At 37.5% G+C, this 13,321-nt stretch overlaps 1 protein-coding gene across 1 annotated transcript in view; it reads left to right on the forward strand.

The window, feature by feature from the left end:
* wars2 (tryptophanyl tRNA synthetase 2, mitochondrial) overlaps window positions 1-13,321 on the forward strand; it is a 43,013-nt gene that overhangs the window by 12,940 nt on the left and 16,752 nt on the right. Inside the window, exon 2 of the mRNA XM_030125842.1 lies at window positions 6,521-6,781. Coding sequence (XP_029981702.1) covers window positions 6,521-6,781 — 261 coding nt within the window. The remainder of the gene's footprint in view (window positions 1-6,520; window positions 6,782-13,321) is intronic.

Consider the following 13,321-nt stretch of genomic DNA (forward strand, 5'->3'; position numbering starts at 1 on the left):
AGCGCAATAACCATCAGACGGCATCTGCGGGAAAAGGGTTTCAAAAACAAAAAAACGAATTCAAAGACCTCGTCTCCTACAACGCCACAAAACTGCCCGTTTAGACCAGGGAGCATCAAACATGGGACATTGAAAGGTGGAAAAAAGTTTTATTCTCTGATGAGAAAAAATTTAACCTTGACGGTCCAGATGGCTTCCAACGTTACTGGCATGACAAGGAGATCCCACCTGAGATGTTTTCTACCCGGCACAGTGGAGGGGGGTCCATCATGATCTGGGGTGCTTTTTCATTCAGTGGAACACTGGAGCTTCAGGTGGTGCAGGGTCGTCAAACGGCGGCTGGTTACGTGCAGATGTTGCAGCGGGCATCCCTCATGACTGAGGGCCCTCGTCTGTGTGGTAACAGCTGGGTTTAAAAACAGGACAACGCTGCAGTTTACAATGCTCGCTTGATGAAGGACTTCTTCAGGGAGAATAACATCACTCTTTTGGACCATCCCGCATGTTCCCCTGATTTAAATCCCATAGAGAACATTTGGGGATGGATGGCAAGGGAAGTTTATAAAAATGACCATCAGTTCCAGACAGTTGATGCCCTTCATGAAGCCATCTTCACCACTTGGAGCAATGTTCCCACCAGCCTCCTAGAAACACTCGCATCAAGCATGCCCAAACGAATTTTTGAAGTGATTAACAAGAACGGTGGAGCTACTCATTACTGAGTCCTACTGAGAAAATTTTTTGATCTGGTTTGGAGAGTTTTTTGTAATTTTTTGAGCGATGGTCTTAAACTTTTGATCAGCTGATAAACAGCCTATTTCAGTTTACTTGTTGTTTTCAATAAATTACTTTTTCAAAGTGCTTTTTGTCTCACTCCCCCTTCTTGCTTTTGTATATTGTAGCTGTACTTAAAACCTCATTAAGATCCAAATGTGCAAAAGGTAAATTCTAGCTATTTTTCAACTGGTCTTAAGATTTTGATCAGGTCTGTATCATCAATGCAGTAATGATCATAAAGAAGCTGAGAATAGCAGACATTATGAATTTCAGTGTCATCATCTTGAAATGTTTATTTTATGTCCTCAAGCTATTAAAGTGTGTTTTCTCATGATAAAGAGTTGAGGAAACCAGCTTAGTTATCTCAAGATCACACAAAAGGAGCTTCTTATGTCACAACAGGCCATTTCTTATTATTTATTTCAACTCACAGTGTGAGGCATCTTGACAAAAGTAGCAAACAAAGTTGTAATCCAACTCTCTGCGGTGCCCAGGATATTGTTTTTTTGCTGGACATTTTGAGTTTCCCTCTAAATGGCACCTTTGTCACACCTGATTAAACTTTAGAGCATTCACATAAGGATCCTTCTAAATAGTCATGACAAGCATCCATAAAGATGACCTAAAGTGTGATCTCTGTTCTCTAATTTACTATAAGTTATGGTCAAAAATGTGTTTCGTGAGGTCACAATAACCTTTGTCCTTTGACTTTGGTCCACCGATGTTCATTCATGATCAGTTCATCCATGTGTCCAGATAAATGTTTGTGACACTGTCAGATTGTCCACTTATGCATTTGTGCAGTGAACAGCAGCAGCTAATATGCAAATGTATGATGATCCACTGTCGAAGCAAAATGTGCTGTGACGTCACTGGTTATGACATGGGCATCATGTTTAAACCAGTGCTCTGCTCCGTCTTAAATCACTCAAACAAATGTTACTGGTATAATGTAGCTCTATAGGTGCAACTCATCAGTTCTCATAGATGTAGGCCACTGATGTAGTTCTGTTAGTAAAGAAGAAAAAAGAGCTAGAACAGAAAAAAGACTAAAACAATCAACATTTGCTGTTGAAATTAAAATATTCTTCAATCCCCTTAAACTTTGTACAGATGTGTCTCTTTGTATTTGCCTTAATTTTTTATGCCTGATAGTACAAACCACCAGGTGTCATTTCACCTCCAAGAAGGCAAACACTGCAAATATTATAAGGTTGACATAACTTCACTTGCTTAGGTTTGATGTACTCCGTAGTGGAGGTATGCGAAGCGATAATATTTTATGATGTTGGCTTTGCAGTGCAGTATTCATTACAGCATTAATTGCTTTACAACGTTTGCTGTCTCTTCTGTCATCGTGCAGGAGCTGATTTACTTCCTTGTGTAACCTACTTTCTCCTCCAACAGCCGTGTGTTTAAAGACACATTACTCAAACCAGAAGTAACAAGGAGGTGTCTGCCGAAGCGGCGTGATGCGTGATAGCCTATGATTGCCCAGTGGCTAGTTAGCCGTGGCGTTGACTCTCATTTGACACTCGATTGGCTCAAATGACACCATTACCATGTCTGCATGGCTAATGGCTTCCCCTGGGGGCCCGAGCGGAGGGGGAACATGCGTTTGGCGTGTCAGCTCGAGGTGAGAACACACATGAGCCAGACTCTGGGCCCCGTCCACTCCCAAATCAATCCTGACACCTCTTAAGAGGCTCTCAGCATCAATGGCACTCCAGTGCAATTACCCTGTCGGTAATGACATAAGCACCCAGTTCCTTCCTGCCTCCCTCTTGCCGGGCAGCGACCAGCTCCCTCAGGCCAGTAGATGCAGACTCTGTGGCCCACGCTGACCTCAGAGCAGTTGTTACTTGATCTGTCAGGGCTGAGAGATGGAGAAGCTTTGGACCATGCTGCTGAGAGAGCAGCTGTTATCTGATCTGCGGAGCTCTGCTGAGCCTGTCCCTCAGTCGGATTGGATGTGATGTAGCTCAGCAAGCTGTCAAAGCTGACTGATTTCTCAGCAGTGACTGAAGAGGATATCCCCTGAAAGCTTCAGGTTTTAATGATTAGTTATGATAACCTTGAAAAGTGCAGCCGGGAAACATATGATCACCAGTTAGATTTGAGGTGATAACACAGAGAACCAGTGGGATTTGTGGTGGAATGTTTTCAAGCTGGCGTTTCTGTTGAAACCTCTGGGTGTTGGTGTTTATGTCCAGTCAGCAAATATTAAAGTTAATATACTGAACCTTCTCATAGAAGGAGTCTTTGAAAATCATTATACATGCATTCAAATATTAGCCGCAATATATGAATCCAGGCTGATGGGGAGAAAAAGACAACTAACAAAACCTCAGTTTTATCATGTTTTATACTTTAACTACCTCTGACGTGTCTGCAAGAGACACTGCATTAAAAGGACAAACCACACTGAAGAGTCCACCTTTGTTAAATTTGCAGTATACAGCATTTAAAGGGTCATTCCAGATGTTTTTGGTGTGGGAATGTGGGAGGGACTTCTCCATCCCCAATTTAGCAGCAAAACATATTTTAGACAACTACAAAGTAAATAAATCAGTATTACTTTCATTGTATGACATGTTTAGAATACACTGTTCTATAACATAAACAGCTCTTTTTGGTCAAGAACTGAATTAGAGCTTGAAAGTCACCAAACGGTCTGTAATACACTGACTATGGATAAAAATCTCATGCAAACCCACCTAAAAATAAAAAATCTGAGCTAACCCTTAAACACACAATCTGACTCAGTATGGTTTCTTCACAAAGCTGTGGATTGACCTATGTGTGACGGGTGGAGAAATTAAAAAAAGAAAATACAGTTTACAGTAATTACTTTATAATGATATTAGTTATTAAAACTGTGAAAACTTTGACTTTAGCACCTCAGTTAACTGAAATAAAAGCACAAAAAGTACCATGGGCATAGACTGACATACAACAACAAAAATTAAGTTTAATTTAATAATGGGTTTTATACTTATGTTGATAATTTATGGGATGTAATATAATGCATTTTTTAGCCCTACCTTTTCAGCCCCAATAAAACAAGGCTGCCTTCATAATACCTGGATAAAAATAACATTAATTGAATGTAAACTAAAATGGGTGGTTCCTTAATACTAAAACTACTTATTCACTTGTAAAACTGACTAAAATAAACTGATGCTGGTATAATGGTTTTCAAACATTGTGGTGTTGCCGTCCCCTCTGTTAACCCAGAGGTGGTAGTCCTCATGGGTAACCCAGACTCCAGTCCATGTAAATGTCCTTTCATTCACTCACTGTGTAAAACTCCTCACCGTTTTTTCACCTGTGAGTTGGAGCATCAGGCCAAAGCGTTGCACCTTTTTTGGAAACTGAATGGTTGTCATCAAGGTAGGCTGAGCGAATGTGAGCTACCAAGGCGCCAAACGCAGTACGGTTCCCATCCTCCAACAAAAACAGAACGCTCCAGTGTGTATCCTTGGTTTTTTTTCTGCTCTGTCGAAGCCATAATCTACTGCGTAACAGCGACGGCGAAGCAGCCAGTGTGGTTTCACGTCTCATGACAGGTGGCGCTCTGCTTGCCCTCTAATTGTGTCATGTGGTGTGTGTGGTGCAACAGGCGGCGGTTCACAGCGTCTGCCAGCGGACCCAATTGAGAGCCAAGGTTCAGTGGAGCCAGCTGATGCCAGGAGAAATGAGGCAGTCGGAATCTGTAGAAAGAGAAACCTAATGTTTGTCCAAGGACACAAACACAGAGTGACCTCCCTCTGTCTGTCAGAGGCCGATACAGCTGTCCAGGCTCCAGCTCTGTGACACCCAGACCCAATGTCGCTGTTGTTGTTTGGTACATTCGATCTGTTCCCATGGTTCATCCTCTATCCTTCTCCTAGCTGGACAGACGTTAAGTGTCATTGTTGGCCAGCGAGGTGATGCATTCTCTGCACTGCATGTGTTTGGGAGAGAACAGAGGTGTTATCCACAGAGTGAGCATCTTGGTAATACAAGCATGAGCGCCGCCGTCTTCCAACCTGCTAATAGTCGAGGGATGACACTTCTGTTTGGCCTCTGTGCCAGTTTGGACATTTGTTGTGTTTTCACCTTCTTCAGAATGTCCCCTCACACCAGATCTCTTTTGGTTTTTAATAATGTACTCACTGACTGACTAGGGAAATAACTGCTGATAATAACAACTGCATTAAATGTTTTATCAGTGGGAGAAAGCTGAAGATTGGTGCGTTTATGGCAATGTTTTTCAACCTTGGGGTCGGGACCCCATGTGGAGTCGCCTGGAATTCAAATGGGGTCACCTGAAATTTCTAGTAATTGATAAAAAAAAAAAAAAAGTACTAATAAAAAAAATATATGGTGAGTTAATAGAGATGATCACAATACATAAAAGGCATAACAAACTCTGAGGATGAAACTGAAGCACTGTGGTACTGTTTATCTTTCAAATGTTCATTGTGGTCGGTTTCAGATGCTGCATCTCTTTCATAATTCATAGTCCGAGTTGTTGTTTATTCAGTATTAATTGTCAGCCTTGTAAATCCAAGCTGGACTGACTGTACATATCCTGACCAAGGAAAATAAAATTCTCACTTTGTGCAGTAATCTACACCTGGCTTTTCTGCCTCCATCCAGAATAATATACATTATATAGAATAGATGTTGTCTAAAATTAATGTTTATTTGCAACATAGTATAGCAAACTATTACATGATCAAAAACAAATTAATTTTAGCAAAAAAAAGTCTTCATTTTGAATGTCTGGGGTTGCCAGAAATTTGGGATGTTGCCTATTAGAGATCTAAATTGGAGATGCTAACTTTAAGGGAGGATCAGAGCTCAAAGTAAGATGATAAAAAAAAAAAAAAAATTGCTCAAACATAGATTCATTCTGGCTACACTGATGTTGATTTCCACATTTATTGATTCAGTTGAATTTATTTAGGTATTTATTGTCTATTTCATTACAGACATTTCTGTTTTAAAAAAATTAGTGCAGGTAGTAGAGTTTCCGTTGGCTGATTAATCGATTAATCAGCTCCAAACTATTGTCAGTCAGCTACTCTTAGTTAATTTTTATTTTACAGTTTTTAATCCTATTTCTCTCCAATGAAAACCACATATCTCAAAATGTGTTCATTCTGAATGTTTGTGATGAACTGAGGAATGTGCTCCTTCATTGGTTGCGTTAAAGATCTTCTTCCATGTTCTAAAACTAAAACATTTATAAAACCCTATCAGATTTACCAGAAAATGCATGGTTACAAAGCTGAAAACAGGCCGGTTTTTCTGACTTTTTATAGAGATGCGGTTCTCACAGGACAGCACCACCACAAACATACAACAATCTTTTAGAATATAATGGATTGCTGTGTTAAACTACCAATAACAAACATGTACAGCAGTAAAATAATTCCATAAACATATATTTTATACTTTTACATACATTTGCTGATACTTAACTTACTTTTAATTCAGTAACATTATAAATGCACAACATTTTATTTCAGATGAATATTCTGACTATGTGGTTTTAGTACTTTTACTATAAGAAAGGATCTAAATACTGCTTCCGCTCTGGTGCATACTATTGCTGTACTATTTTTCATCATGTTATAAAAATGCCACAGGTATAATAAATTATTTTGACCACATTGTGTCATGTTACATAATGCTACATGAAGCATTTTGACCTTACATATCTAATAACTTGAAACCCGTCCGTCTTTTCCAGGAGTCTTCGGGAAGCAGCCGTGTATTCTCAGGGATCCAACCAACTGGGATTCCCCACCTGGGCAACTACTTGGGTGCTCTGGAAAACTGGGTGGCCCTGCAGAACCAGTACCCTTCAGTGCTCTACAGTATCGTGGACCTGCACTCCATCACCCAGCCTCAGGACCCGGCTCAGCTCAGGAGCAACATCCTGGACATGGCAGCCAGCCTGCTGGCCTGCGGCATCGACCCGGAGAGGGCGATACTCTTCCAGCAGTCTCAGGTGAGCAGGAGATGGATGGATGCAGTCTGGAATTTACATTTTCCCTGCAGTGGTTCAAGTATGAAAAATTAGGAAGAAACTTGAGCGTTGTAGGATTTCCTTGGGCTTTGTTTATACTCTATACCATGAAACCACAATCCTGAGGCAATACAATAAATCTTCGTGTAATACAATGAAAAAATCAAATGGATAATTAGCACAGTATAACCATGGGAGATGTTAATTTTATTATTTTGGCTTGGTGTTATTATTATTTTCAAGTATTAAGAAATATGGCAATTATTTCAACTATCAATCAGTTTTTAATTTGGTCTATAAAATTGGCAAGTCATCATATTTTCTCAGAGCCAAGACCAATACCCTTGCTCAAGCATGGTTTTATTTTACAGAAATTTTACAAAGAAGAAAGCAGCAAATCGTCATAAATGAAAAAGCTGCAGTCAGACTTTATCAATTTGACATCTACTATTTTGATGTTAACTAATGAAATTAATCAACTAATCATGTATACTATGTATCCAGGTCTATGTATATACTCTGGCAACAGAAAACATTAGATCAGGAGTCTCAAACTCATTTTCTTTCAGGGGCCACATTCAGCCTGATTTGATCTCAAGTGGGCCGCACCAGTAAAATAATACCATAATAACCTATAAATAATGACAACTCCAAATTTATGTCTTTGTTTTAGCGCAAAAAAACCTCATTAAATTATGAAAATACTTAACTTTTATAAACTATCCAAACAAAAAAAGATGTGAATAACCTGAAAAAACTGAAATTTCTTAAGAAAAATAAGTGCAATTTTTACAATATTATGCCTCAACTTATCATTTATACATGGATCGGATCTACAAAGACACTAAACACTTAGTAACAGGCAGAAAATTGTTAAAATTGTGCTTAATTTTATTTAGACATTTCAGGTTGTTCATATTTGTTCAGGTTATTCACATTTTATTGCAACAGGATAGTTTGTAAATATAAATATTTTCATAATTTAATGTTATTTTTCACACTAAAACAAAGACAAAAATTTGAAGTTGTCATTATTTACAGGCATAATGTAATTTTTTTTCAAATCAAACTGAGAAGAAAATATGGAGTCATTATTTTTTGTAGGTTATTATGCTGTTATTGTACTTGAGATCATATTGGTCTGTATGTAGAACCTGAACTAAAATGAGTTTGACAGCCTTGACTGTGGAATTTCTGCACTTTGCAAATTCATCCCATGGGCCGCATTGGAACCTTTGGAGGGCTGCATTTGGCCCCTGGGCCGCGTGTTTGAGACCCCTGCATTAGATATTCATCATAAATTAATCAAAGAATCTGGAGCAAATGTTGAGTTTTGGTAATTATTCTTTGCCGGTGTTCAATTAATTTTATATTACAGCTTCTACTTCTACCTTTGTCCTAATACTGACATCAGAAAATGACTTTATAAAATGTTCACTTACAGTATGAAGCCATCCTGCCCGATATGGATCTGTTTAAATTCTAAACATTCGCTGTGTTTATCCAGCAGCAGCCTCTAGTCTGTTAGTTAGTCATCAGACAGTCGGGCATCTTTGGATGTTTATTTTCCTGCTGTCAGCTCTGTTTACCTGCCAACATGTTGGCTGCCCCCCAAAATGCTTATTTGATCGCTCCTGATTCTTATCTCCACTGTACACACTGCAAATTCGTGGGGAAAATGAAAACATACACCAACGTAAACTGCCTTCAAGTCCTGCTTTGGATAAATGAAGGATCTGAGGCGGATTATGCAGATTTATCGTTTATCGTTCTAAAACTACTGCTGATGCCAGATTTTAGGTGCAAATTCACTTTAAGGATGGAAAGAAATCTGAATAGTTGTTTGGTTTTCCCATTCTGTTTTTGTTACTTTTCTGTTTGTCACTTTTGGGTTCAGACTGTGTTCACACTGATCATATGTATATTTCTTTTATTTTTTATTTTTATTTTTTTCATGATATAAATCGGTGAGATCTGCAGTACTAGGAAGTGTACTTTAATTTACCAGGTTCCAGATTACCTGTTTCCCTGTTATAAATTAGATTTGGTTTTTATTAGTTTTTTAGTAAATGTCTTAAATGTCATAAAGCCGAAAAGAGCCATTGCTTAATCACGTGAGAGTCAATAATCCAATAAAAAAATAAGACTCTGTCTAGATGTAGAGTATGTCTAGAGTACGTCTAGACGTAGAAATAGGTACTTGTACACCTTTCTGTCCTTGATGATGCTGGTTGAAATTAATAAAATAAAAGAAGGCACTCCAGTATAGGGAAAACACCCAAAACAAAAAAAAAGAAAATTATAGATATTAACTAAATATAAAAATTTTGAATTAGTGTTTAAATTAATCTTTGCACTAGTTGTAGTTTTCTGTAAAGTTTGTTTGTAAAGTAATGTCCTTTATCCCATTAAATAGCTCTGAATTGACCTATGTGCTCCACCCCCTGTTCTTTTCCTTTTGCATTTTATCATTTTCTGGGGCCTAGCAAACATCGCTGGGCCAAAAATCTATAGTTCTATTCAGCATATTGCAATTCAAGTGGTCTGAGAAGACTTTTACTCCTCAGCTGTGTCATCAGACTGTGGAAAATCTACCCCATGATGCAGATTTGGACAAATCACAGATGTTTTCAATAGGTAGGAGGGTTACATATGTGATTGACAGCTGTACTTACCAATCACTGGATGTGACCTGGACATGACTCTACTGCTCTACACATGGAAGCTTGGAAGAGGGGCTTTAGTTTTTCCCATAACAATGGGTTTTAGCTATTTTGATTTTTAGTGTTTTGATTTGGAATGAGGGAGCTTTCTAATTTTGTTCTTTGTTTTTTCTTTTCAGTTATATGCATGGTGAAAATAAAATATTCTATATGCCTCTGTTATTATACCCAAAACGGCTAAAATTTGCTTAGAGGTCTTTGTGCATAAGAAATCAATATAAGTGAATCCCCAAAGGAACTGTGTGTTGGTAAATGCAAGTTATGCAAATTTACAGGATTTCAGTTCTGTTGCAACATGTTGATGGTCATATGAACTATGTTTTCAGGTCAAAAATGTCCAATTTCATCACAATTAATGCTATATTTTCATGTCACAAATGACCAAGTTATATTTGAACTGAATTTACCTGCAAAACAAATATTCTATTCTTTTAGATTCCCCAATTTTTCTTACAAGATTATATACTACATATCACATGTTTATTTTTACAGGTTCAATATGGAGTATGGTGCTGATACATCCTGCTTATGTTATGTGAATACATACATTAAGAATGTCACACGTCACTTTTTAAATCAACAGTTTTCTAATAATAAGCATTTTTATAAAGAAATAACAATTCTATATTGTTATTTACTCTTTAGTATGATGATAAACTATACAATAAATTATTATGGTACTAGTTTTTGCACAGGGATCATTTGTGGAAACGGTGACATGGCTGCCGAGCATCAGTATGATGGGATCTGTAACAACCATGTCACATCCGTCCACTGTCACATTTTGTGTTTTTGTGTCAGCTGTTATTGTTTTAGATCCATAATACTAACATTTATGAATAAGAAGATAATTAGCAATAGTAAGTATATAAGTTTATTCCTAATAAAGTACTGGTACTGACCAGATCATCATGGGTAATGTCACGTCCGTCCACCAGCAAAAGTTTTCACATACATGTGCTATTCAAAATCCAATATTTCTGAAAATATAGCTTCCACTGTCAAATAATATCAGTAGTCTGTGCACAAATGTATTAGCATTATTTCAACACAGTTCTATGCATTTCTTACAACTTTTTTTTTTTTTTTGCCAAAAATGGCCACTCATTTGACCCCCTAAGTAAATTTTAGCTGAAAACAAAAATTAAATTGCCATAGTTTTGACATAGTATAGTATAGTATGACAAAATTTACATCATTCTGCTGAGCACTAAATCAGTTATGATTCTGTTGTAATCACTAATATTAGCATTAGTAACCATAATTTTTACGGAACAGAAGTATTTAGATACTTTATTAAAAGCTGTTGTGCTGTTTTTTTTCCATCATCTCTGGACTGGAAAAATTTTCCTGTGTCAGGAGATTTTGGCAGTTCATAGGTGCTTTCAGACAGGCTCAGGTTAATTATATGATTTATAGCTGCAGTTCCGTTACCCATCGCTGTTCAGATTTCTTCAGACATGACTCTACTGTTCTACTCTGTTTGACAACAGCCTGTCTGACAAAGAAGAAACTAAGAAGTGTGGCTTTATTTTTATTTTCAAATGGCATCATGTCATCTATGTTTATATTCAGTCTTTTTCCTGATTTCAGCTCCTGCACCGTTACATAGAACTAGTCGGTCCTCAACTTTGCCGACCTAGTTCTCACTCTGGGGAAAATATGTGTTTCCCAAAGCGTTGAGCTCCTCCTTTTGGGTTATGAGCACTGAACTAGGGAATGTGTTATGTCAGTGAAGGTCCGCAAGAGTAGGATTTCAAATGTGTGTGTAAGGAGGAGAAAGAGTGTGAGATAGTTAAGTTCAGTCCATCTGTGTTTGCCTGCCACCCCCTCCTCCCCACACATAGTCCTATTTTTATTCCCGTTTAGCTTCATGCCACATAACTTGGCAGTGAGGCGACCCTCCTGTTGAACACGCCTGCTCCACATGTAAAAATATGATTGCTGCCCAAAGTAAATACTCAACTTTGCAGAAAAATGGAAGCAAAACGATGACGAGCTGAAGTTGGAGGCATCACAAAGGAAGACGATGAATCGACAGGTTCACAAGCCGCAATTTTTTAATCAGATATTTCTGTAGAAAAAGGGATGAAACCCTGAAACCCCACGCTGTAATCTGGAGGAGTTGTTTCCTTGGTGGTATCACTGTCGGTGTAATGCCTGTGTGATCCGTAACATTAGCATATCTGTCTTTGCGATGCATTCTTGCCGCGCAGCATGAATGGAGGCCTTGTTCTTCCCAAGCCTTTAAATATCCCAGTTTTACTGCACTTCAAACCGTATCCATCTCTTTCTGCGCTGTCATCGACATCTGTCCCATCTCTTGTCTGTCTGCAGTGTGTAATGAACACCGGCCCCCTGAATGTTAGCCCGAAATCCCTGTTTATGTCCCTGCAGTCTGGTGTTGACGTCACACTCCCCAGAATGCTTTTCAAGAAACAAGAGACAGAGAAGATGGCATTATAGCCGGCGTCCATAAACTTAAACCCACACACATTCACATAGACAGTTTTTCACATCTGGGACAGAAAATGGATATGTTAGAGGTAATTTACCACTGCCAGATGCACAGTGACATTACGGACAAGTGATTTCCGTTTTTTTATTATAGATGTCAAGTTATTAAATAAAAATATAAATAAATGCACTACAAAAATACTGTATAACCATGTAAAAAAAAAATTAATTCTCTACAGCGGAAACAGGGTTTTTAATTGCCTATATTTGCCTGAAAAGGGTAACAAGGCAGCTAAAATAAATTTCCTCTTTCTTACAGGTCAGATTCCATGGGGCTACATGAGTTACTTCAATAGCAAAACATCAAGTGAACATCAATTCACACATGAATGTGCTGAGTATTGTTATATAAACAACTTAAACAACTACACACCATCTTTTATGAGTACACTGATCACATAGGTTTCACTATAATACAATTGTTAAAATATTTTCTCAAAACTAGCAGTGAATTCAGAGTCGGTTGCCTGCTTTTCTAGTATATGCACAGTTTTATGTTTTTTATTACCAGCTTAAACCAGTCACAACCGTATTGTACTGATAATAATAGTGGTGTTTTTTCTTAGTATTTCAGCTGTAGAGTTTGTAGTTTATCGACATATATATGATCAGTTATTACTGTGGAATATACTATAGTTGGCCTCATGTTTAATGAATGAATATTCAGTAATCAGGGGACCGTTAAAGGAAGGGTTACTCATTAGGTAATTAATGATGGTAAAAAAAATCTTTGAATATTATCAAGTATAAAAACAAGATGATATAGGTGCTTCATTTTTTAATTGCATTTCAAAAACACAATACAAATTATTAGCGCTTTTGTATTATATGTATTATGATGGGTGCTGTGTAAATAACACCGAATTTAATTAATCAGGTAATCAATGTAAATTTAGTTTTAATTGAATTTATTGATTCAGTTTCTGCATTTTTAAAAGCATTACCTGAAGTTAAAGACTGCCCTGGAAAAAATATTTTTATCGACTTATAAATATTTCTGAAGTAATGAACTCCAGAATGGTTTCATGTTTGTGATAAACAAAATATGTTAATTCCAAAAATGTAAAAGAAATACCCAGGAAAGGCTTCCAACCCAAAGACTAAGCAATTCGACAAAGGAATCAACTAATATTAAGCAAATTTTCTCTGTTCCCAGGAGTTTATTTACGGAGTAGATTTTCCTGCATGTTGCTTATTAGCTTTATAGTTTTATGTTATGTTAGTAAAAACCTTGGAAAAGTCTTGGAATTTTATCCTATAATTTTCCAGGCCTGGAGGAGTT

Source organism: Sphaeramia orbicularis, chromosome 21 (genome assembly GCF_902148855.1).
Source record: "Sphaeramia orbicularis chromosome 21, fSphaOr1.1, whole genome shotgun sequence".
NCBI lineage: Eukaryota > Metazoa > Chordata > Actinopteri > Kurtiformes > Apogonidae > Sphaeramia > Sphaeramia orbicularis.